This window comes from Ambystoma mexicanum, chromosome 4q (genome assembly GCF_040938575.1).
Source record: "Ambystoma mexicanum isolate Mex_15411 chromosome 4q, UKY_AmexF1_1, whole genome shotgun sequence".
Taxonomy (NCBI): domain Eukaryota; kingdom Metazoa; phylum Chordata; class Amphibia; order Caudata; family Ambystomatidae; genus Ambystoma; species Ambystoma mexicanum.
The window spans coordinates 681,904,672-681,931,572 of NC_090928.1; the positions used below are offsets into that span (position 1 = coordinate 681,904,672).

General features: G+C 48.9%; 1 protein-coding gene across 2 annotated transcripts in view; it reads right to left on the reverse strand.

Moving 5' to 3' along the window:
- The window catches only part of GPCPD1 (glycerophosphocholine phosphodiesterase 1), a 1,217,556-nt gene that overhangs the window by 813,415 nt on the left and 377,240 nt on the right, over positions 1-26,901 (reverse strand). Inside the window, exon 8 of one of the 2 annotated variants that reach the window (XM_069608267.1) lies at positions 8,328-8,577. The exons of the other annotated variant lie outside the window; for it this stretch is intronic. Coding sequence (XP_069464368.1) covers positions 8,328-8,577 — 250 coding nt within the window. The remainder of the gene's footprint in view (positions 1-8,327; positions 8,578-26,901) is intronic. 2 annotated transcript variants of the gene reach the window in all.

Below are 26,901 nucleotides of genomic sequence, written 5' to 3' on the forward strand. Positions count from 1 at the left end.
TCTGGGCTGATGAATGCCAACTGAACGGGTCCATGATTAGCGCTTTAATAAGATGGATTTCCAAAACCAACCCTGGGAGAGAATTGTGGGAGGCCAACCTATTATGGTGAACTGTGGTGGGTCAGGAGGACGGGGACAGTGATGACATTTCGAATACGTGCTTATTAAATAATATGAATAAGGCCTAGTTTCCCCTAACACTGTGGGGTGTTCCCAACCTATATGAATAACTAAGGTGCTCATCAGTCTTGAGGTGTCCAAATGAAAAGGTCTGCTGTGCAAAACTAACCCTAACTGACCCTACGGCTAGTCAAACTAAATTCTGGAGAAGGACTGCCCTCTCCTGATGGTGTACTGGTCTTCTTTATAGAGTTCCACTTAATTTCCAATTTTCAGATCGTCTCTGGTCACCTTCTGTACCAACTCTTACAAGGGTTTTGGGTTTTCCCCTACCTTTGTGAACTGTCCTGTACAAGTCCTTTCTTGAAGGGTCTTGGGTGTTCTTGTAAGTCATACTCTATTAGGGGGTGTATCTTTTCGGGGTATTTAACGTTCCCCCTTCTCAGCTTTGGTGGCTCCTGGGGACCTTTTATCTCATAGGTGTCTCTTATCTTCACTGCATGGTATTATCTCTCTTCCCGTGGTAGTGTGACCCCAGTTTTAATGTACTTATTCTCTGGTGTGTTCGGCAGTGGTCGAAGTGGGTGGGAGCGGTGTTACTATACTTTTTTAAATTGCATTTTACTGTTCCTATACTTCTATTTTAAAACAAAACCAATCCGGAACGAAATAAAGGCGTAGGAAGAAGTTGAAACTTGCACTTTCAGTGCACTGCACCGAACATGCCCTTAAACAGTAGGTGCATGTGTTCGGAGGTTTGTATTATGTATGGGAGGGTTGTGGCGATGGGGTTTGTGGGAAGCGGTGGCAGGCGAGCAGGGAACATAGTTCCACTACTTTTTTTCGTACACTGGTGTTCGGGGGTTCCCCTTCTCAGATTATTATAGTTCAAGTGCATCAATTTTATTTTTAGTGTTTCGTCAATCTAACTGGGACGACTTTCCTTCAGTTTTATATGCAGAGTTTCATCAATTTCACTAGGATGATGTTCTTGTAATTCAGGAGTTCCCAGTGGGCTCCCAGTCCGCCCGTTATACCTGCTACGTCTCTCCTTACAGGGAAACGCCTAGGGGGCCTGCAGTAGCTCAGGACCTTTCTTCTCCTTCCACTTCCTTATTGGCTTGCCCTCTTTGGCATCCTTTTCTTGCTCAGCTTGATGCCCCGGTGTTCTTTCTGCTACCTGGATGGGATGTTGCACTCTCTACCAGGTGGTGTCTACATCGATGATCAGGCAGCCTGCCCACCACTGAGTCACTTTGGTCACGCCACGACCCGTGCCTTGGTTCTCCTCTCCGGCTTATCCCCCTGTACATGCTGGTTATCCAGCAACTGTCTTTCAAGTTTAGAGTCAATCTGAAATTCGCAGGATCGGCTCTGTCGGTGTTATGCTTACAAAGGGTGGAGGGGGGCTCTGCTGCTGGTATATGCATCTCTCTTATTCCCCTTCGTTCAACATGTCCTCTCTCATCAACCTCCATGCCGCAGTCCATTGGAGGGTCTCTTTTAAAGCAGTAGAGCATCTCTTACTGAAAATGATATACTTTATTCCAGTCTTCAGCCAATGTTCTGAATGTAGTTGTGCTTTGCATATCAGATCATCCCACTTGCCCAGAGCCTTAGGGAGGGTCTTGCGGAGCGGGTTCACCTCCCTAACTTCCAACCTGCAGAGGCTCCACCCTTGGGAGAAGGGAGAAGGGAGGAATTCCCTTGATTCGTCAAAACAGGAAGACACTGAAGTCTAGCCATTCCCAATCAAGATAGGTAGCCGAGCAGCAAAGCTTAGACTCAGGAGGGGTGTGAGTGGTCTAGGGCTACAATGACTCTACACAGAGCAAAACAGTTCCCATTAGACAAGCAAGTACAGAAATATGCAATGATTTATCAGGTCTCTAAAATGCTCACTAGAAAATGAAACCTCTAGGCAAATATTGCCACACACAGATATATACATTCACCCTTCAGAGAAGATAAAAATAGCTTATGATTCAAAACCAGTGTGAAGTAGGTAAGTAGCATAAAATACATCAGGAGCACTTTAGAGCAACACTAAAACAGTTCCCATAACGTCTAATAAGTCCATCCCTAAGATGTTTTGGGGCCTTATACCCTAAAGTCATGATTTCCAACGTTTTCTTTGGTAGGAAGATTTACTATGTGACTGGACAATGCCAATGGTTGCAACTCAAATTTCTAATAAGATGAAGAAAGTTCAGGAGTGTGACCGTCTCAATCCTACCACACTAGGATAGGCCTGGGAGGGGATCCTTAACCAGAGCACCACTGATCTAAGTCAGGAAAGAGAGACAGGACTTGCGCCCATGTAACCATATGGACTACTCGGGGTGTGGAAGAAGCTAGTAATTAACTCACCCCGAAACCCTCAGCCCCGCCTCAGAATTCTCCAGAGGCCACTGCTGTAGTTCCAGATTCCGTTAGGGACACAATCTTATGTGCTGGGTCTGGTACAGGGAAGCCCAGGGTTTATGTGCAGGCGTCACTTTTAGACGAGTCAAGCATAGTGCTTTACTTCTCCCCTAATAGTCAGGACAGGGTTCAAAGCACAAAGAAAGGGTGCCCCATTTAAGTCTATGCGGGGGGAGCATCAAAAAGAACATATTTCCTAACATAAGGTAGCAACCTTTAACAAGCATTGGCAAAGCCGATAGGTCTGGCTTCTATTTGTAGGCAAGGTGCAAAAGAAATGCATTAATAGCACAATTGAAGTACAGGGTCCCATAAATCACGCCCTGAATGGCAGCATCTGGCCCTCGGGCCACATCTTACACATAGTTTCATTACACCATAACTAGGTCTGTAAGCAAAAATGCTTTCTTATAGTGGTTATTCCATTAAAAGCTCAGTTAAACACAAAGCAAACCAGTTCTAGAACATGATACATTATAAGTGTGTTACATGTTGCAGCTCGAAAATGACAATGAAAACACACGCGTGACAGAAACACTAACAAAACGTACACACACACAATGGTCAGGCATGGCCTACCATGCCAAGAGAGCACCTGTGTAAATATTACATCAATTATGATGCAATGGCTCAACGAAAGGCACTCCAAATCACGAAGCAGCTGATAGAAGCCTTGTTATTACAATATACCACTGTAAAGGAGCATTAAAGTGGAAAAAATATCAGCCAGCAAGGAAACGAAAACAGCTCTTAAACCTAACAACTATATTCTTAGCTTACACAATTGCACTAACTTCTGCGAGATAGCAGACACTTTAAGCGTTCAGCATGATGCAGTGTTACCGCATCAAGGAGTGGCTGACACCAGCTCTGGATAAAGCTCTCTTCAGATGGATCTAAAACAAAACAAAGCAGGATCTTTCACATCTAAATTGAGTTGGGCTATTTCAGTTTTCAGCTATCCAAAATAAGATTCGGATAGATTCAGGACGAAATGAAAAGCAGACTAACCTTGAATCAGCTTAATCATCAGAAACGATTTCATCCAGTGGCCTTCCTTACTGTAGTTAAGTGTGCATGATATGGTCCAACCAGGGAACCAGGCTTACAATACATTTCAGTGTGGGAATAGGTCTTGTAAAATAGGTTCGCTTAAATGTTTTCCCCATCCTTGACTATTAGTAAAACCTGAGAAGTGAGACATTGATCCACAAAATGACAGGCCACCTAGCTCACACCCTTTTCAAGGAATGGGCTCACACTGCCTGTGTCCGTCCCTGCTCCTAGACAATGCCACATGAGAAAGGCAGGCTATCACGACCTAGCAAATTTATAACATTAATGTTCACTTGACAGCTTCAATGTGTACCTGAGAAACACACAAACATTGGGCAGAGAAGAGAAAAAGCACAGGTTGAGAAACATGCAATATTAAATCACTTAGGACATATAGTGTGCTATATTAAATAAAACAATTGAGAGAGGAGAAAATGAACAGCTACAGCCTTGAAGGAAATCTGCCAATGATCGAATAAGAAGATGCCATTTCTAATTCAAAACCTTTTCACCTTGGACAAAATCGACCATCAGAAGGAAGTTCAATATTACACAAAAAGTTTAGAGAGAAGAGGTGTGTTGTCCTTGCTAAAACAGACTTTAGAACCAGGAGGTCTGGATTACAGTAATTAGCATAAAATGTTGGTGTAGCGATTGCTTCCTCTCCGGTGCTGCCCATTATGTTCTGCTTCTCAGCCTCTGTCTTAACATTAAAATGGTCCTTTTCAGTAAGCATTTCACAATGTAATAGCTGGGCGCTGGAGTCCATCAATTAATTTAACATGCTGCACTCACGTTCTCAACTATTGTTTAGTAAGATTACACTGGCCTTCCATCAGAGTGGAGAGTGAGTGATTTGAGGTTCCTTATTGTCAGGGCACTGAGGGGTAAAGGTTGCATTAGGTCTCTTCTGAGTCTCTGATAATTTTGGGCAATAATGCCACTGATTCTAAACACAGTTTCCCTACATATCCTAAATTGTGTAATCTTACCAAACATTCCCACATCCGTTTCAGCATTATATAACAAATGTGGGATGCTTAGAAATAAACTATGCCATTATTAAGTGCCTTGCCAAATAAAAAATGTCAAGCAAAGGAAAGGGAGGACATTGAGCACCAAATTGCTGACTTGAGCCAGAGGAGCTTCCTATATGACCAAAACGGGATGATCTTAAGTAAGACATGCCAGCCAAAACTCCACAAAGTATGGCAACCTCACACATGTTTGAGGTGTATGGGAGACTGCCATATCTAGCTAAAACGAGATACAATTCACATAAAGATTGCGTTTGTAGTCATTCTTCGTGATCCATATAAACAAACAACGCAACAAAATGCCCAGGGTGAAGGATTTTTAAAGTGCAGCAGTAACCCAATTCCAACCCTATGTGGGCATTTGGCTACCATAGTTGGTAAAAAGGCTACAGGATAGTGTAGCCAAAATCAAAAACATAACGGTCAACAACCTGTACCATACAACTTTCTGGATGAGCACTTGCCAAGGAGAAAAATGGGGTATTCCAGGATCTCTTCCCCCACCCCTGCCACTCTTACTTCCATGGTCTACTGAGGATAGCACAGTCTTAATAAATACTTTTTTGCAGCTTTCCCTCTATTGACACCAACGGGACCAACGTTTTGCTAGTATGAGATTCCTGTCCTTGTGTTTAGAGGAAAGTAAAGTCGTTTTGCTTTACTTCCCTTGCTCAGTTCATCCATTTTGGTTCCTAAGGCTACGCGTGCAGGGGCACACTGTCCCCATTTGCAGGATTCTTTGTTTTTATTTAGAACACATCACCTAAAGTGAGGTGGTGCAGGGGTACTTTGTATCCCTTTATCCTTTAGTGACATTTGCTACTTTTAAAATGTGTCCAAGACTGGTTGGTAGCAGCAGATATTTTTCCATAGTGTTTATTGCGCGCTTTACTGCATAATGCCATTTTAGGTACCATATACTGAAAATGGCTGCGCCACACTTTTTTCACCATGACCTTTGAACATCCTTTTCTTTGGCCTTCTTCCTGCCCCTAGGTCAGGAAATGCCATCCAAGGTAAACTCTTTTCCGAGAAAAGCAGTGGTGTGATCATCCGGCCAGATGTGGGAGTGGTAATGCCTCGTCCCAATTCACATTCGGGCAAGGCCTATGTCTGTTCCTGAGTCCATGTGGGGCAAAACAATGCTCACAATTGGACTGCTTCAGCCAGTTTGAATGGTGCGGATCCTTGAGCTGGTGGTGACCGTGGCTTAAGTGTAGAATAAAAGGAGGAGTCCTGCAGCCATTGTTCAGATCAGCGTTAGAGCCAAGACCCCGATTAAGAGGTGCAGGTTGTTTAAGACAAGAGGACGAAAGTTGAAGACTTTCAGCATTGTCTCTGGCCAAGGCTCTGTGAAGCCCTGCCGATTTGAATTGATCTCCCGAATCGGTGCTCCGAGCCCTGGGACTGTGGGACCAACTAGTCTGGATCTCTGAACGAGGAGCCTGTGCCTTGAAGCCTTTAGTGTCCCAGAATTGTCCTGTGGGCTGGCCAGCTCCATCCAGGGCATCTGCTGTGCATTGGTCCCAGTTCTGAGTTTCAGCTTGAACTTCACAGGTTTTCACCTTGTGGCCCAAGACCTGGCCTCCTGCAGCTGCTGCGCTCCAACACAAAGAGGGCCCTTGCTGCAGCAGTGCCTTTGTTCTTGCTACGCAAGGTGCATGCCACCCCCTGATTGCTGTGTCCTTTGATCCCTTCTGCTGCCATCATCTCCGGGGGTCTCTTGTCCCACAATGACATGTGGTGGTCTGCATTTCGGGGTGCCAGAGTCATCCAGCTGAAAAGCATCAGAACTGGCTTGTCGAGGCACAGAACTGCCACCTAGCCAGACACAATCACAAACCCCAAAAATGAACACAGCACTCGCAGCCACTGGACCCCATGCACCTTAACCAACTATTGAAGTAAGTGGGCCTCGCGACTCTAGGATCCGTAGGCGTGGTTTTAAGTGTAATCACCAGCCTCCTGCTATAGGGTTGCACAGGAGCAGCATCCTCACCCTACCTGTCCCTTGCCGGATCCTGATCAGTGGTGTTCTGGACAAGGATCCCCCAAGAGTTTTCCCTTATAATGGGATTGGAGAGAACCCCAGAACCCTTAATCTTTTGAACTTGCTTTCGGCATCACTGGAACATTTGCACTACTCTTTGATGTTGCCAATGCTGGTTTCTTCACTTTACAGACTTCTAACTCTTCGCAAATAGATACTTACCTGGGACTTGTGAATATTCGGGCACTAGACCAAATTAATTTTGCAGAGAAGGACTTCTTCAGTGATATAGACCTTATTTATGAGGCAGGGTAAACTGTTTCCATTGCCTTTCCACTCATTTCTTTGACTTACAGTTGCTTTTGTATTGCCTTACTGTTTTCACTTGCTTTACAACTTCTAGTTTTTAATGTATCATATGTGAATCATTTATGTTTTAAAGGTAAAGTATGGGTGATCACTAGTAACACCACCAACTGGGGATGTATATAGGTTTTTAGTATTGATTTTGTAAAACTACTTACCTGTGACTCTACTTTCTTAGAGTTTGTTGAGGCCTAATCGTGTATTTTGATACTTCCTGTCTAATTTGACTGATTTGAGTGCTCTATGTGCATAATTGCCCACCCCATATCTTGATTGAGTTTGGTTAGACCCATTTGCCTTTCCCCTGCTCACTACAATAGGACAGCCTCTCAAAGCCATTACCCAGGGCGAGTTCTGTAAAATTAATCTTAACACACGAAAAAGGATTTGGCGCTTTAGTAACAGCAAAAAGAAAGTAAAAAAAATAAAGTAAGCTAGCAAATGTTTCCGGGAATTCAAGAGTTAGCAAAACCAATGCTCAAAATAGAATTTCGACCCAACAAAAATAACAAAAACCTAACCTGACCTAACAAAAATAAATGCTACCTTTTTACTCTTCGCATTCGGATAAATATTTCTTAAACCCAGCTGTCGATTTATTTCAACAGCTAACAGGTGCTGCAAGGCAAATTGTTTTTTAATTAAGCATATGGTGGTCATTAAAGTGTGTAGTGAATAATCGGAAAAATAAGCTTGGAAGTAGCCAAAAGAGTTGTTTTTATGGCTCCATGGGTTGCCCACTAATTCAATATTCAAGGATACTCTGACCTCTGGGCATAACACTGGGGCCCCAATATATCCTGACAAAACATTTTGCTCCAAGCATAGTTTGTGGACAATGTTTAGGCACATTGAAGAAAATAATAGTTCATCGAAAACCTCTTTTAAAACAATTACTGGCATTTGTAGGGACAAAGTAATGTTTTCTGCAATTGTATTATTTTAAACAGTACATAAAGAGGAATGTTACTGCCTCAGAAGTGGCTGTGCAGTACGACGAATATGTTCGGAATAGGAAGAAGGATGCAAAAGCTGCACTGCAGGGTAACAGTTTTAACGAACAGTAAATGATTTAATCAAAGATCATCTTGAAGCACATCAGTCTGCAGTAAACCATGATATTTACCAGAATTGCATTAAAAAACAACCTTAGGTGATATACCACTGTGGATTACAGGGAGGGACATTAATTTGGAGCATGGACAGGTAGACAACCAGATACATTTACACATTGGACTGCTAAGCAAACAGATTACTTTGAAGGATAATGTGGACAAAAATTAAAAAAAACACTTCCGAGTTCGCTTCGATAACATTTTCAATAAAAAACCCACCTCAAAAAAATCAAAGAGCAATTCCAAGTTATCTGGCTTCATGGTGTGAATGCTGTACTCGGTCCATCTGTCAGGTAGTAAGGCATAACCACATTCTGGCTGAGAGTGGCGAGACTGGTATTCCTTGTCACTTATTAAGGCTATATCCAACGTGTTTCCCATCTTTGGAAGCACAAGTGATGACGTTTTCTCTTGATCATCATCGCCCTCGCCCTCCTCCTCCTCTGGTCCTTCTAGGGTCAATTTGACTCTATTTCAAAGGGAATAAACAGCTGCTGAGACGTGTGAATGGTTATTGCAGACTAATCCAAAATACATTTGTAACTTCTTGGATCCAGGTTTAAAATGATTAGACTAGTCAGTCCATTAAGGGAACTAAGTGTATTAGAAACGGTCCCTTTCAAGGGAAAACTAACTTACAAGATGACAAAATAACAAGCAATAACCTATCACAAGAAATTATCTTTTCTCAAGAATAAGGGAATTAAGGCCTCTCAGAGTCTGCATGGGGTTTACCCTCGCCAGACCTGCAAGTGGGACTACTTCAGGTCCCTACAATGTTACCTACCATTGCACTAGCACTGCTTTTTATCTTTACAATTTTCAACCGTGTCTCCATACCTTTCCCGCTGCATTTTCTAGCAAAGCTGTAATGATGGGGTGGAGTACAGAATATTAAAAACTCAGACGAAACCTGCAGGCAGGAATGGTCTTCAGAGCACCCACCCCATCTACGGTTGCCTGTGCACCAGCACATCCAAGAAAATGTCAACATAAAACAAGCTTCACTGAACAAGGTGATCGAGCGCACCAAGACCGCTCCCGGGCCCAGTTCTCTTCCATTTGAACAGTGAAGTCCAGACCTGGGTTTACAAACCACCTTTGAAAAAAGTAAGAGCTAGCTTCGCTTTTGGAAATTCTAAGTTGCAAAAGTTAATTTCAAACTTTTTAATGGGATGACTAGTGCTATTTGTACAGAACCACTGTTTGAAAGCAATTTCATTGCAACCGTACAAATCTAGAATGTCTGCAATTACAAGTGAAATGGAAATGCTAAGCGTATATGGAATGTTGTAGAGGAATCATCTTTGAAGATGTTCAGAACCATACCAAAATGTCTTCCTAAACTATCGGAGAGGCCAGGTAATTACAAAGCACCGAGCAGAATCTTCAACACATGTTTTTGCACAGAGAGGACAATCTGCTTAAACTAACGTTTTTGAATGTTCCACCAACAAGATAAAAAATCTGTCTAACCTGTTCGCTGGGAAACAAATTGACACCAAGCATACACCTTTTACAGACTCATTGTTACAGCTTCGAGTTGGCATTCTCTGCATTTTATTCAATATTCATACTATTGACAAGAACATACAATATCACAAAGATAGCCCGCACAGAAGAGAACATCAAGTACAATTAAAATAAAGTATGGCTCCACTTATCTGGCCTCTCACTTCATCTCCAAAACGCAGAACATCCTCTCCTCGCTCGCCTCTATGCAACTTCCTTCTCCCTCCCCTTCTTCCAGGCCTTCTTTGGCCCCCCTGCTCCTCCCCTTCTATTCCACTCTTTTTCTCCCATAACACCTTATGGGATTTCTAGATAAGTCCGCACTATGAAAGTCTCCTCTAAACAGGTGCTGCCCCAGGACTATCACAGACAACATGGTCTCCCTTCTCCAGCCTTAGCCGATTTCAGGTATCAGGTAATATTTTCGCCAGCAAAAATATCGCCGTACATATGGTCGTCGGGAACGGCCATAGGCGATATTTTTGGTGGCGAAAATATTAGGTGCGGGGGTTGCGGGGATGTCCCCCGCACATAAAAAAATGATGCGGGGGTTGCGGGGGTGTCCCCCGCAGGGTCCATGTGTTATTTTCACCGCAAAAATATGGCAATATTTTTGCATCGCGATATTTTTGCGGCGAAAATATCACATGGAACCCGATTTCAGCAACTACTCCTTTGCCCCTGGATGCTTCACCCTCTCCTCAAAAACCCTTCTGCTGATCCTTCATGTCCGGCAAACTACCGCCCTATCACCACAACCCCCTTCTTGGGCAAACTCTTAGAGAAGCTGGCCATCTCCCAGCTTGTTCACCACACTGAATCTGTTGGTTGACTCCACGACCACCAGTCTAACTTCAGAGTTGCCAGAGGCACGGAAACTGCTCTCTTGAACACTCGTGAAGACTTCCTCTCTAATCTCGATTCCAGCTCTTCTTCTGTTCTCATCCTTCTTGACCTTTCCTCTGCCTTTTACACGGTCAATCATGCCACCCTGATAAAGCGGCTCCCTGATGCGCTTGGCATCACGGACCTGGCTCTGGACTGTTCTTCCTTCCTCGCTGATCTACCGTCCCAGGGCCCTTTCCTCTCCACCATCTCACTCTCCACAGGTGGTGTCCGCCAGGGCTCTATCCTCTCACTCTGGCTCTTCAACATCAACCTGGCCCCCCTAGCCCATCTGATCTCCACCTTCTCTTCCAATTTTCAGTGTTGTGCTGATGACATGCAGCTTTCTTTCAAGCTGCCCTCCTCTATCTCCCCTCCTTCCTCTCTCATTTCTGACTGCCTGTCTGCTATTCAGGCATGGTACACTACGAACAATATCTGTCTTAACGCCAGTAAGACAGAGATCCTTCTCATTGGGACCCCTGCTCCCTCTTTCCCTCCTACACTCTAGCCACCCTGCACAGGCCCCCTCCCCACACCCTTGTGCGAAGCAAAAAACCTTGGCGTCATCTTTGACTCCTTTCCTCACATCATCGACCTGTCCAAGATGGCCCACTTTCAGTTGCACCTCCTCAGAGGCATTCTCCCCTTACTCACCTTCGTGAAATTATGTACAGAGCTCCATGTAGCTGCTTTGCAAATACAGTCTAACGGGACATTTGCAATGAAAGACAGAGTGGCTCCAGTACCTCTTGTGGAGTGAGCCCTGGGCGTAAAATGCAGTGTCTTATCTGATCGGGAATAGCACAGTTGGATACATCTGACTATCCACATAGAGATGGCATTCTTAGAAATACGGTCACGTTCTCTACCTGGCGCTATGGAGACAAACAGTTGATGTGTTTTTTTTAGCGGTCTGGTCTTGTCTATGTAGTAGAGGACCGCTCTCCTCACGTCTAGTGTGTGGAGTTTTACCTCAGCTGAGCTGTTGTGTTCTTGGAAGAAAGCCAGTAGCTCAATCGTCTGGTTTACATGAAATTTGGAAATTAATTTAGGTGAGAACCTAGGGCGAGTACGTCAAACCAGCTTGTCTTTGAGTACAACCAAGAAAGGATCCTGCACTGACAATGCTTGCATTTTACTGACCCTTCTTATGGAAGTGATAGCCACTAAGAAGGCAGTTTTATAAGTCAGGTGTTTGAGACTAGACTTGTGCATAGGCTCGAAAGGGGGTCCCATGAGCTTAGCTAGTACCACATTGAGGTCCCACCCTGGCGGGGATTAGAAACTGGAGGGTGGAGTCTCTTTACTCTTTCCATAAAAGCTTTGATGACTGGCACTTTCCACCATGAGACCTTATTGTGAGCGGTCCTGACGGCCGACAAAGCCGCTAGGTGGACCTTTAAGGAGTTAAATACGAACCCTGCATCTAGCAAATGGAGCATACAAGTTAGAATGTGTAATGGAGTACATTCTATGGGGTTGATTTGTTTAGTCTGGTACCAAATTACGAATCTTCTCCATTTGTCAAAGTAACAGTGCCTAGTGTTTGGTTTCCTTGATTCCTTCAAGATATCCATGCATCTCTGTGGCAGGTTGAGCTGTCTGAACTCTTACTTCAGGAGCCATGCTGCCAAGTTCATTGAGTGTGGCTGCGGGTGCACTGTTAGTCCCTCGTGCTGGGTGAGTATGTTGTACTGGTACAGGAAGTTTGATGGGATCGCACATCAACAGTTTGCGCAGATGTGGATACCATGGTTGTCTTGCCCACATAGGATAAGCGTCATCGGTTCCTTGTCGATCTCGTTCACCACCTTCCTCATTAGGGGGTTGATGGAAAAGCGTAGGCAAACATCCCTGACCAGTTCATCCATAGGGCATTCCCCTTCGAGCATGGCTGGAGGGACCTGGGTGCGAGGTCTGGGCATTGACTGTTTTCGCTTGTGGCAAATAGGTCTATTGTTGGGAAAGAGGTGTTCTACGACGTCTTCGTGTAGTCGTCATTCGTGTTCCTCTGGAAGGGGATCTCTGCTCAGAGAGTCTGCCAGTGAGCAGAGTTCCCCTGGAACACGTTGGGCTGACAGGTAAATCTTCCATTTGAGTGCCCATTTCCAAATGTGTTGGGCAAGCTTGGACAGATTTTAAGAACAAGTGTCCCCCTGTTTGTTTATGTAAAACATGGCAGTTGTGCTGTCCGTAAGGACCTGCACTGACTGGTTTGCTAAGAGGGGTTCAACTGCCCGAAGCGCTCTGAATACTGCTAGAAGTTCCAGCAGATTGATGTGGTTCTGAGCAACCTTACGAGACCACAGACCCCGAGCTGTGTGGTGGAGGTAGTGAGCTCGCCACCCTGTTAAGGAGGAGTCTGTTGTGACAATGGCCTGAACCGCTGGGTCGTAGAAAGGTTTCCCTTTCGTTAGATTCTCTCTCGTACACCAGCGAAGATTCTGTACTAGTGTTGGGGAAAAATCCACTAGATCGTCCCACTGACCACTTGCCTGAGACCACTGTTTCGCCAACCACTCCTGCATGGGTCGCATGCGCAGGCACGCGTGGGGAACCAGGTAAATGTAAGACGCCATCATGCCTAGCAAACGCATAGCTTTGCACACCTGCTTTTGGCGACCGGCTTGATACTGAGGAATTTGCAGCAACAAATTTCGAATTCTTTCCTCTGAGGGAAAGGCCAACCCCTCTTGAGTATTTAGGACAGCTCCTAGGAACTGTTTGGAGGTGTCTGGCACGAGACTTTACTTTTTCTCGTTGATGGAGAAGCCCAATTGAAAGAGTTTGTTGATGGTTCTATGGATGTTTAGTCTGCAAATCAGGGGGGACTCCCCTGTAAGGAGCCAGTCGTCCAGGTAAGGGTACACTGGGATTGCCTCCCTGCACAGGTGCGCTGCCACCACGACCAGTACCTTGGTGAATACCCTTGGAACCAAGGCTACTCCGTAGGGTAGCACCTTTAATTGGTAGTGCTGGTTCGTTATTTTGAAATGCAACAATCTTCTGTGCGCTGGGAACATTGAAATATGAAAATAGGCATCTTTCATATCCAGTGTTGCCATGTAATCCCCTTTTTTAGTAGGGGTATTACCTCTTGTAGCGTAGTTATGCAGGACTTTTGTGGTTTGACAAACTTGTTTGCAGGGCGCAAATCTAATACTGGGCACATTGTGAGATCTTTCTTTGGCACAAGGAAGTAGGTTGAATAAATACCCCCGTTTACCTGATTTGCCCGGACGACCTCTATGGCGTCCTTTGATAGAGTTGCAATCTCCTCGAGGAGGATTTTCTGATGTTCCTATGAGTGTACTTTCTGTCGTGGAGGATGGTCGTGGGGGCGTTCTAGTAACACGATGCAGTAGCCTCCGGACACTGGACAGCACCCATCTGTCCGATGGTAATGCGCCCCCCTACTGGGGCTGCATGGGAGGGGACCTGAAGTGGAACGTCACTGTTTGGTAGGTGGCGTACCATCTTTAGCGGGGCTGCCTCTTCCCCGCCCATGACCTCTGCGCTGCCCTCTTGGGTAGCCCCTGGAAGATTGCGACTGGTAATTTGATGAGCCCTGGTTTTGGCTAAAGTTTGACCCCCTCTGGGAATTTTGGCCTCGAAAGCATCAAAAATTACCCTTTCCCCTCTGTCCAGAGGGTTTGTTGGTGAGTTGACCAAGGGATTTTAATGTGTTGTACTCATTCTTCGCCGTCTTCAGTGCATCTTCGACGGCTTTGCCGGATAATATATTAGGCTCGACCGGCATGTCTATAAGAGTCGCCCGAGTTTCTGGCTTGAATCCTGACTGTTAACCATGCATGCCTCTCAAGGATCGTACCTTCAGCGATTATTCTACCACCATTATCTGCCGCTTAGAAGTTGGTCTTTAGGAAACAGCCCGACACTGCCCTCCCAACAGTTGCTACTTGCGCTAATTGGGACTTTAAAGGTTCAGGTGCGGAGGAAAGCAATGCAGATACTTCCTCCCACTTATGGGAATTATAACTTGCTAAGAGTGTGGAACTTTTGGCTATCCTAGCCCGATAAGCCGCAGATGAAGCGACTTTCTTCCCTAGACCATAGATTTTTTTGATTTCCTTATCCGGAGGAGCCTCTGAAGAAGCAAGTGGGGACTTGCTCTCTTTCTAGTGGTGGTATTGACCAGGGAATCTGGCCTTAGTTGTCCCCTGATATATAAAGGGTCAGAGGGAGCAGCGGGAAATAACTTTTCCATACGTGGATTTACTGCACATGTGTGGTTAGGCGTCTGCAAAGGAGGCAGAATTCTGCGCTGGACTGATTTTAGTAAGGGGATGGACTGCGTTACTGCCCTTTTGTCTCCCAAGATTTGCTCTGTGAAATCCCTGTCCTCTTGAACTTCCTGTGTATCTATCTGGAAGTGTTCAGCAGCCTTAGCCAGTACCTCATTAAGGAGAGGCTGGTTATCGACTGGAGAATCATTAACAGGAGGGTCCTTAGGAATTGGGGAGTCTAAAGAGTAAGCTTCAGCCTCATCGTCCGCCTCCTGGTCTTCATCATCCCCGTTGTAGTAAGGGTCTGCAGCCTGTTACTCCTCCAATTGAGGGTCAGGTTATTCATGGCAAGAATTTGGGTCATAAGGCTCCACTACAAAGGGGTCTATGACTAAGTCCTGAAAGGGAGTATCAGAGCGAGCCCTCTTAGGAAGGGGTTGAGGAGACAAAGGAGTGGCCCTGGAACCAGAAGGAGCTGAGGTGAGAGGGGGTGTTATTAAAACTCTGAAAATAGTTTGGATTATTTTCATAAAAATATCTGCCATAAAGGTCATCCTTCTCATTACTCTGTCTATATCCTGCGAGCGCCATTCTTTGGAGCTTGGTATAATAGCAGAATGAGGGGTAAGGCCCATGTCCTCATCTGTGGGTGGTATAACCTTGGTCTTGGGGGCTGACATGTTCTTTTTTTTTTTTTTAAACAGCCTTGTCCTCCCTATGATTCTCTTTAGGAGTGTGGGAAACTTTAGACGACTTTTTGAGGTTTTTACCCCCTCCCCCATGGCTAGAGGTGGTTTTACTAGACTTCTTGGGGCCTTCCGCTAGGTGCGACGCATCACGTTGACTTTCGTAGGCATGATCCGACGAGGAGCGTCGAATTTCGGGTGTAGGGTTAGACGCAGAGCGTCTAGTTTCGTTAGTGGGTCGAGACACGGTGTCGTTAGACGACCGGGTCCCGGTGGCGGTTTGATGGATGACAGCTTTCCCGTCCGAGGACAGCTGGGCCTTGTGAGGTGAGAGGGAACGGGAACACCCAGAGGACAAGGATTCGGTGGACCGCTCTCTAGGTATAGAGCGTTGCCAGGGAAACATTTTGTTACACTTGGGGCAGAATTTAAACAGAGTACTCTCCATAAGGTCAAGGTATGGCAGCTGGGCGAACATATGTAGGAGAAGGAACAAGTTACTTACCTGTAACTGTTGTTCTCCAGCATGGGTCTGGCATGGATTCACATGCTCATGAATATTCCCCGTCGTCAGGCTGGGAATTCTCGGTAAAGAAAAAACCAGTATCAGTTTCGTTTCTGATCTGTCTTTCGTAGTAATAACCAATCACTGGTCTCTGCGTCATACTGACCACAGCCAATGACTGCCCTCTACCTAAGCACCGCCTCTGGCAGCCATCTTCAGATTTGGAAGCACGTGAAGTGGCAGTATGACCAAGTGAAGAGCCGCAGAGGGGTAGGCGGGAGGGTTCGCATGTGAATCCATGCCAGACCCATGCTGGAGAACAACAGTTACAGGTAAGTAACTTGTTCCTTCTCCAGCATGGGGTCTGGCATGGATTCACATGCTCATGAATAAAGAATACATAGCAGTACACACATGCACAACCACGGGAGGTGGCAAAGGCTCAACATTAAGCATTACATCAAACTCAACATTAAGCATCTTACCTCCTCACCAGGCTCACCTCAGGCGAACAGGTTGCGCAGCACTGCTTGGCCGACCCTGGACTCCTCCCTGGAATCCCGATCGACGCAGTAGAATTTCGTGAAGGTGTGCGTCGACCTCCACGTAGCAGCCCTGCATATGTCCAGCAGGGGCACACCAGAAAGGAACGCCGTGGTAGCTGCGATCGCTCTGGTGGAATGGGCTCTCGGACGGCCAGGCAGCGGTCGGTTTGCCAACCGATGACAGTACATGATACAGCCGGAGAGCCATCTGGAAATGGAAGCCTTCGAGAGAGCCTTCCCCTGATTGACAGGTCCAAAGTTCACAAAGAGTTGTGACGTCTTCCGAAAACACTTCGTGCGGTCCACGTAGAACTTCAGCGCTCTAGCCACATCCAGCGAGTGCAAAGTCCTCTCAGCCGGCGACGAAGGCGACGGGAAGAACACAGGCAACACCAAGGGTTCGTTGAGATGAAAGTCCGACGGTACCTTGGGCATGAAGGAGGGGTGGGTCCTGAGCACTACCCTCGTGTCGTGAAAAGTCAAGTACGGGGCCTTGCAGGAAAGGGCCTGGATCTCTCCCACCCGTCGTGCGGAGGTGATGGCCACAAGAAACGCTGTTTTCCACGACAGAAATTTCAACGGGGCCGAGTGCAGGGGCTCGAACGGAGGTCCCATGAGCTTGGTCAGCACCACGTTGAGCTCCCACGCCGGGGCCGGCGCCTTCACCGGCGGGAACGATCTGAACAGTCCCTTCATGAACTCTTTCACCAGACGATGAGACCACAGGGACGTCCGGGCCGTGGTTCTGGTGTATCGGGAGATCGCAGCAAGATGAATCTTGATGGACGCGTGTGCCAGTCCAGCTTTGGCCAGCGTCAGCAGGTACGGCGGTACCTGGGAGCCGTAATCCGTAGAGGGTTAATCTTCTGTGCGTGGCACCAGACAGAGAACCTCTTCCATTTGTGTCCGTAGCATTTAAGAGTCGAGGACGCCCTGGCCTTTGCAAGAACCTCTCTGCAGTCGGCCGGTAAGTCGTATCCTCCAAACTCTAGCGCTGCAGGAGCCAGGCCTGCAAGTTCAGGGATTTCGGGTCGTGGTGGAGGATGGCGCCTCCTTCCCTGGAGAGTAGATCCGCGTCCACCGGCAGCTTGATTGGCGGGGACGCTGACAAGTCCAGAAGGTCCGGGAACCATATCTGCCTCGGCCACGCAGGTGCAACGAGGATCATCCTGCACCGTGACCTCTTGAGCTGGTTGACGAGCCGGATTAGCAGTGGCAAAGGAGGGAACGCGTAGAGGAACAGGCCCTCCCAGGGGAACGAGAAAGCGTCGCCCATGCTCCTCGCCTGGGGAAACCTGCTGGCGAACCTCCGGCACTTGGAGTTCGTCGCCGTCGCGAACAGGTCGATCTGGGGTCTGCCCCACCGTCGGAAGAGGCGATCCACTAGATCCTGCCGTAGTTCCCACTCGTGGCACGAGCGCAGCTCCCTGCTGAGTGAGTCGGCGATGGTGTTTTTTATCCCTGCCAGATGAAACGGCACCAGATACATCCTTTGGGCGACTGCCCAATGCCACAGGTCCTGCGCCTCCTTGGACAGTGCTGGGGACCTGGTTCCGCCCTGTTTCCTGATGTAAAACATGGTGGTGGTGTTGTCGGTGAAGATCCTCACCACCTTGCCCTTGAGGGACGGAAGGAAGGACCTGAGGGCCCAGAACACTGCACGGAGCTCCAGTACGTTGATATGGAGGGACTTCTCCGTCGGGAGCCAGAGGCCTCTCGCGTGCAGATTTTCGGTGTGCGCTCCCCACCCTTCCAGGGAGGCATCCGCGGTCACTGTCTCCTGGTGGTCTGGGGTCTGGAAGTCCATGCCCGCCGTCAGATGCGCGTGGGTGCCCCACCACCGGACCGCTCGTCGGAAACTCTCGTCGAGTGTGATCCTCTCCTCGAAGCCGCCCGTTGTTTGGATCCAGCGCGCGTCCAGGAACTCCTGCAACGGGCGCATCCGGAGCCTGCACATGGGAATGAGGTAGATGCAAGAAGACATCATTCCGAGGAAGGACTTGATGGACCTCACCTTGGCCGCGTCGGAAACCAACATCCGCTGTACCTTGCCCAGGATGGACCTGGTCCTTTCCTCCGACGGGAAGGCCAGAAGGGACACTGTGTCGAGCTTCGCTCCCAGAAACAGTGCGTTTTGCGCGGGTACCAAGTGGGACTTGGCGTAGTTCACGGAGAACCCTTGGTCCGTGAGAAGTTGGACGGTCCTTGCCGTGTGCTCCACGGCGAGCTCCCTCGTCTCGGCTCGGATGAGCCAGTCGTCCAGGTAGGGGTAGACGTGGATCCCCTAGCGGCGCAGCTGCGCCACCACCGGTGCAAGGCACTTGGTGAATACCCTGGGTGCCGACTGTAGTCCGAAGGGGAGGGCTTTGAACTGGTAGTGACGCCCTTGGACCACAAACCTGAGGAATTTTCGGTGCCCCTTTAGGATGGGAATGTGGAAGTAGGCATCCTCCAAATCCAACGACGACAGGAAGTCTCCTTCCTCCAGCTGCCCCAGGACGTGCTGGAGGGTGACCATTCGAAACTTCTGCGCCTTGATGAACTTGTTCAGACGTCGCAGGTCTAGGATGGGGCGCCATCCTCCCGTCTTCTTCTTCACGAGGAAATATCTCGAGTAAACTCCGGAGCCCCGAAGCCTCTTTGGGACGAGTTCGATGACGCCCTTCCTGAGCATCGCCTTTACCTCCAGGAGAAGCTGAGGGACGTGAAGCTCTTTCCTGGCCACGGGGGGGACGCGCGGGCACCTCCTTTGAAACTCGAGCGCGTGGCCCCGGGCTAAGGCGTCCAGCACCCAACGGTCGGTGGAGATGGACTCCCACACGCTGACGAAGCTCGCCAGCCGGCCTCCCACCGGGGTGCATCGGTGGGGGCCCGACCCCGCGGTCGGTTCAATCCTGTTTCGACGAGGCTTTGCCGCCTTGACCTCCTTGGCGACAACGCCGGGGTCCGCCAGACTTGCCTCGTCCTCTGTAGGCCTCCTGAGACGACGAGCGGGCCGCTTGACGGTAGGTGGAGAAACCGCCGCCGGAACCTTTGGAGGCGCCCTTGCCTCCGCTGCTCCGAAAGGGCGTCTGTCGTTGCTGCAGAACCCCAAGGGCCCGGGCCGTCTCAGTGTCCGTTTTAATGGCCTGAAGGGAATCGTCCACTGTTTTCCCAAACAGGTTGTTCCCATCGAACGGCATGTCCAGGACTCTGGTCTGTACGTCTTGACGGAAGTCCGTAGCCTTGAGCCATCCACGCCACCTAAGGCACACGCCGTTGCCCAACTGGCGAAACCCAGTGTCGGCGATGTCCGTCGCAATAGTGATGGCGTGGTCCGACACCACCTCGCCTTCCTGTAGGATCTCCAGGGCATCCGCCCTCTTGTCGTCCGGTAGGAAGTCCAGCAGGGGAGCTAGTTTGTACCATAGCTCCCTGTCGTAGCGGGCCACGATAGCCAAGGCGTTGGCCGTTTTAATCGTCGTCGCTGCAGACGAGATGACCCTGCGTCCCATAGCGTCCAATTTCTTTCCCTCGCCGTCCGGTGGGGAAGTCGATGTGGAGGCCGCACCCCCCCGCTTTCTTCCTGGCCGCCGCGGAGACGACGGAGTCCGGGGTAGGCTGCGCCCGGAGGCACAGGGGGGCCGCGTCCGGGACCCGGTACTTCTTCTCGTACCGGTCTCTTCTAGCCGGCGTCGTGGAAGGGTTCTTGAGGAGGGCGAGGCCCTCATCCCAAATGTCGTCCAGTAGAGGCACCGCGAGGATCGTCTTCCTCTTGGCCTCGCGCCGTTGATAAAGGAATCCTTCCTTTTTCTTCTCCTCAGGGCAGAGTTGGAAAAGCTCGGATGCCCTGGCGATCATGGAGTGGAACGATCCAATCTCGTCGGGCGGAGAAACCCTGGTGGGAGGCGACGACGGTAGATCCTCGTTGTATACCTCGTCGTCCTTACCCGTCGCTGCCGTGTCAGTCCCCGTATCATCCCCTCGGGAGGACGGGGAGGAGGGCTGGACGGGGCGCGACGGCTGAAAAGGAGGTGGAGGGTGAATCCTTCTTTTCTTGGGCGGGGGAGCACCAGAAGGTCCCGGTTCAGGATCCCCCGACGGGAGAGGTTCCTCCGTCGGCAACGGTAGTCTCGTCCTTATCTCTGAACATAAGGACTGTATAGCCAACAAAATGGCCGCCGAGTTGTCTTGCGGCACTGGCAGAGGGGAATCCGACGGGCGATCAGGAGCCCCGTCGGCACCCTCGACGATGTCGTCGTCACCTGTGTCGGGATCCATCCCGACGGGCCGGTCTTCTTCCACGCCAAGGCCGTGGCTTAAGACCTCAATCAGCTCTTCCTCTGAAGCTGAGGCCGAATCTACGACGACGCCCTGCCCCCCCTTTTTCTTCCCCGCCGGGGGTTTCCCAGGGGTCCTATCGATGGGCACAAAAGAGGACTCCCTCCGAGGTGGCAGGGAGACTCTGAGCCCCGAGGTCGCCACCACTGGTGTAGCCTCCACAGGCTGAGCCAGGGCCGCCGCGACAGTATCGATAGAGGGCTTGGCCGGATGGATTAAGGCCTTCACCACCTTAGGTGCGCACACCGCCTTATCCTTGAGGGGGGGGGGACACTGCCTCGCTCCCCCTCCGATGGGGCCTTCGAGCTCGACCGGGGCCTCTCCAGGAGCTTTGCCGGGTGCTCGCCCTTCCTCTTACCCGACCCAGAGCGTTGGCTCGTGGATGAAGGTGCCGGGGAGGGTGCGCCCTGCCTGGCGCCCGTAGAGCCCGACCGTTCGACGCTCCCGGTGCCAGCGGACTCGCGGTGCTTGGCCTTATGTTGGACCCCCGTCGCCGGGGCGTCCTCAAAGGTCTTAGAAGACCGCTCGGATTTCTTCCTCTTCTTCTCGCCTGACGGGCTCTTCCCTTCCAGCCAGTTGGCGAGACGTTGATGGCGGTCCTTTATGGTCCGCTCCGACATATTGCAGCAAAACGCACAGTCCTTCTCCACGTGCGTCTTGTCCTCATGTAAGCAGTAGAGACAAAAGGAGTGTTCGTCCTCCTTAAAGACGTTCTGCAGCTGGCATCCAGGGCAGATCCTGAACAGCTTTCCGGGCGTCGAGCTTCCCTTCTCCTGGGCCATGTCCGGGCCTGAGAAACTTCTGGAGTCCTCCAAAAGCGTAGCTCGACGAGATCTTCACCCTTGAGGGGCGCAGACGAATCCGACACGGGTCCCCGTTGATCGGATGGAGAGTCGGTGGAGCTTGAGGCTCTTTTGACCGAAAAAAGTTTTTGAGCAAAAAAAACGTGAAAAATTAGCACTAACGCTCGAGAGCAATAGCACGAGGATCCCAACACATGAACGTACGGTAAAAATCTGAAGATGGCTGCCAGAGGCGGTGCTTAGGTAGAGGGCAGTCATTGGCTGTGGTCAGTATGACGCAGAGACCAGTGATTGGTTATTACTACGAAAGACAGATCAGAAACGAAACTGATACTGTTTTTTTCTTTACCGAGGATTCCCAGCCTGATGACGGGGAATATTCATGAGCATGTGAATCCATGCCAGACCCCATGCTGGAGAAATGGGGAATATCTATGTATGTATGACCTCCCGCCACTCTCCCTACTGACTGGGCCAAGGCCTGAGGTAGCCTTCCAAGGCCTGGGGTCGGTCACAGCAGTCTTTGACGGAAGTCTCTTCCGATCGTCACCAGCGTTGTTCTTCGGCAGTCAGTGAATAAAGGATAGGAAGAGATCTAACAGTAATTGAAATATATATAAGGCTGTACGCCGAAAGGAACTCCGCACACATGTGTCCGAACTATCTGAGGGACCTACACACGTGAAGGATCATGGGTACAGGGGATGTCACTTTAGGGATAGTATTACTGGCACGCCCTATTCAATGTCCCTTTTCGAATTTCAAAAACAACAACTGTAATACTTGGCAACTTCCACTATATGTCAGCCTATGCACAGCATGTGATCTAAGCAGATTCCACACGCCTCAGAAATATATATATATATGTCTGGATATTGTGCTGAAATAACTGCTTTAGGCAAAGTGTCCATGCGTGTCTTTAAGCCTAATGGCTAGAGGGAAAGCTATGCCTTCCTCCGGGCCGATCTTCTATAAAGAATGCAAAGAAAAAAGTAATAACTGAGCTAGAAGCGATTAAACAATCATCCTGTAGATTAGATGCAGCAAGCGGTAGTCAATCACTAAAAGCACTTTGTTTGATCATTTTTGTTATCACTCCCCAGGTGTACACCAGTTGGATTTGTGCATCTTTACACAACTTCTACTGTACGCTTATCCAATGGATCCTCCTATAGCATGCTGAAATATTTGCTTTAAGTTTCATAAGGAGCAGTGTTTTTATTTTGTTTACTTGGATAATTGTATTTGTTGTTCATAGCAATGTGTGTTACAAATAGGACAGGTTTTGCATGTGCCACTACAATTCTGCCTAAGCCCACTAAAATCATTACCTTAATCATTAAATGCACTAAAGGGGAGGGAGAAGATAGTAATTGCAAGGTCTTATAGTGCCCCTCTGCCAAAAATGTTGACCTCACTGCACATCGCTTTGTGTAAAGTAAACCAAAAAAAAAAAGACCCATGGCAGGTGTTCGTCTGAAAGCAAGAAAGGCATATACAGAAAACCTGTGGTGTTGATGGGAGTGGGTTGCAAGTACTCGTTGCCTGTATGGCAATATGAAAACTGTTCTTTGTCTATCGATGGTCGTAGGTTAGCCTTATAGACAGCCATGGGAACAATTTAAAGTGGTAGTTGTTGGTGGTAGAAACTGGAGTGGGTAGGAGCATGTCAAGTACGCTAGATCTGGTAGGTCGTCTGAATGGAGTGTTAGTTTGATAGATTACAGTACTGCGTTAGTAGTGGAGGAGATGTTAGGTAGAGGTGGAGGAGTTTGTGCATTCTTGCTTCCAGGTTCTTGGTTGTTGATTTCTTTAGCGATTCCGTTGTGCTCCAATGTGATGCAATAGGATATCCACAAATCAAACGGAGTATTCCACAAACGGTAGTATAACAAGGTTTGTGTCGCTTGACATAGCACGCAAGATAGCCAGGGGATTCTGATTTTAAGATTTGAAGCCGGCCCCCTGTAAAGGCCAAATGATAAGGTCCATCGTGTGTTCCCCTGTCCGGCTGCTGGAAGCTGCCTGACAGCTAACGCTTGCACCAGGTATGCAACATCAGAACAGTTAAACAGTTTTGTTTCTCTTTCAATGTCTCGTCCATTACCCAACTAATCTGACCTACTCCCTTCCTATTATCATCTAATCTGACTACTCGTATGAGCCCCCTGTCCTTTTCCCATCGAACTGGCACTCCTACATTGTCAGAAAGCTCTGATCACTCTTACAAGTCTATGCACTGCTCTGAACAATATAGGAACAGGCGGCTTTCCACACGCACTCGCCCTTGTGTTCTACATGCCTCCAAATCCTTGCTCACTATGGCCAGGAATGTCCGATTAGGTCCACAAAGCTCCTTTCCACTTACCAACTCTTTCCGGTCTCCAATCCCAAAAGGGAAGCATGTCCCGATGTCTTGGGACATTTTTCTCTGAATTTCCAGGCCGCAGAGTTGGAGAGTTTGATGCGGTCAGCAGCCATTTTCTCTACACGTGGTGGTGAGGGCTGTGGCTCCCGTTGGGAGTGCTTGTGTGCCTCCCACGTGAATGTTTGGACCTCCCTCATGCAGAGGGAAAGTTTATTTTGCTGGACAGCATTTATGGAGTGCTTTTGGACATTTTTCTCTTCGAGTTTGAGGTGAGGAGAAGGGGAGGCCTAGGAATTTTTTGTCTTTTCGTCTGCCCCTTTGTCCCACCCAATTCAATTTTTGGAACCTTTGGCCAGTGTGCTAGGGAGGTTATTCCATATTCCTGGCTGTTTGGACATTAGTGGAGGGGCAATCACTACAGCAAGCCTGAGGGTGGAGTGGTGGCAATTATTTGCATGCTCAATGTTTGGACATTCTGGACTGTCCGCTGGGAAACATCTTCTGGCTGTGTGGACTTGGTGGAGGGGCAATCACTACAACTAGCCCAAGGGTGGAGTGTTGTCTAAAATCGACACGCTCAATTTGTTTGTGGTGCATTCTGTCTGGAGGAGGGCCATTGTGAGCTGCAGCCCCAGTTTCCTATTGGGATGCTTGTGCGCTCACCTCCATAGGTTACCAAGAAGATGGTGCAGGAGCCCAGGCGCAGGCAGGACCAGCGACCCCAGTGGGTGCGTGTGTGCCGAGACACCAAGGGGCACTTACACCAATGCCCGATTTTGATATTTCTGGGGCCCCGTCGAGCCTTGGACCAAACTGGAAGCTCTGGATAGAACGGCTGGACATGTACTTCCGGGCCACGGTTGAGACATGAGGATAGAAAAGTGGCCACCCCTCTATAATCAGCTAGACCGCTTTGCACAACGTTTTAGTCATTACTGTCAGTGGATGCATCATACATGGTAGCCAATACGTTGCGCAAGCACTTCATGCCATTCGCCAACGTGGACTATGAGCATTTCGTCATGTGTAGTGCCAGACAGAAAGACAATGAGTCTCTGGACATGTTCTATGGACATCTGCGCCGGAAGTCGATGTCGTGTGCCTGGGAAAACCCCCAGACTATGGTCAGTAACCAGCTCATACAGGACTGTTCATCTGGAAAGCCGAGAAGCCAGGTGCTGTGGGAGCCAGTACTCATGCTGCCCTGCATACTTGAGCTAGGCCAGTGCCATGAAGTGTCTGAGGTGCAGGCATCCAGGTAGCCAGCGTTACAGAGGAGCCAGATCGAGTCCTGCCTCAAGTACGGGTATGATCTTTCGCACCACGTAGAATGCCCTGCACAGGGGAAGGCGTGTGGACTCTGTGGGACACTCGCCCATTATGCCCGGTTGTGCAGGGTACCCTTGCCTGTCATGGTGCAGAGGTGGCCGGTAAGGGCAGGTTTCTTTAGACAAAAGCGCCCACCCAAATGTCTCCCAACTGGATCAAGGGGAATATGTCCTGACTCACGAAGAGGATGAGGAGGAGAACATTTTCTTCATATCCAGTTTCAGTGCGCTATGTGCCACCACCAAGAAGTAACCATGGTGTCTCGTGAAGGTCAATGAGTCGACGGTACCTGTGCTGGAGGACACAAGGGCGTCAGTCATGCAGAAGGTGAGGGCACGGATATTCACCTTTGGCAGTGAGCAACCCATTCCATTGGTCGGAGCGTTTGTGGTGAAAGTTGAACATGCAGGGACATCCATCAAAGCTTGATTCTATGTGACGAGTGTAAGCAGCAACACTTTCCTGAGCTGTGCAATGGGAGAAGCATTGTGCATTGTAAGCTTCGCCTATGCAGTTTATGTGGAAGATGTACAGGGACTTCTCACAAAGTACAGCCAGCTCTTTAAAGGAATAGGCCGCATGGCCGGCGAACCCGTGAGGCTGCATATCGATGAGTCCATACAGCCGAATTCGCTCAAGCCCCGCAGAGTACAATTCCATCTGCAGGTCTGGTGGACAAAGAACTGGACAATTTGGTGGTGCTGGACATCGAGAAAGTGGATGGATTTACCCGAGTGTCGCCCAAAGTCATCGTACAGAAGGCAAAGCAACCAGACTTGGTGAGGATCTGTGTGGATATTAGGCTCCCGAACAAGGCCATCAAGCAGGAGGGACACCTCACTCCCACGATCGACGATATCATCTGCTGGTTTCTTTTCTAAGTTCAACTTGCAAGCGAGCTATCATCAGGTGGTGTTGCACCTGGACTCCAGATACATTACCACCTTTACCACACAACAGGGCATGTACAGAAACAAGTGCCTAAGCTTTGGGGGGTGGGGAGATCATTGGCAGGGGAAGTGTTCCAATATATCATCTGTGGGGCCCTGGCAGATCTAGAGGGTGTTCTCAACATCAATGATGACAGTCTAGTGTTTGCAAAGACGGAGGCTGAATACATGAAATGGCTGATAAAGACTCTGAAATGGCTGCAGGCATTAGGGCTGACCTTGCACAAGGAAACATTTGAATTCCTCAAAAGAAACATTGAGTTTTTCGACTTTGTGTTCAAGGAAGGGGGTGTGTCACCCGACCCCCGGAAGGTCAAGGACATTGTGGAGGCAAGGCCCCCAGGGAACGTAAGTGAAGTCTGAAGCTTCCTGGGGATGATCACATACTGTGGCTGTTTCATCCGGAACCTAGCCTCCAGGACGGAGCCCCAAAGAAGTCTCACCAAGAAAGATGCAACATGGCAGTGAGGTTCGCTAGAACAGGCTGCGTTTGAAGATGTGAAGGGGGCACTTGTGGCAGAAGACACCATAGCATTTTTTGATCCATCCTTGACATCAGAAATCGTGGTTGACGCCAGCCAGTTTGGTCTGGGTGCAGTCCTCACTGAAACGGACGCACATGGAGGGGTCAGACCGATCG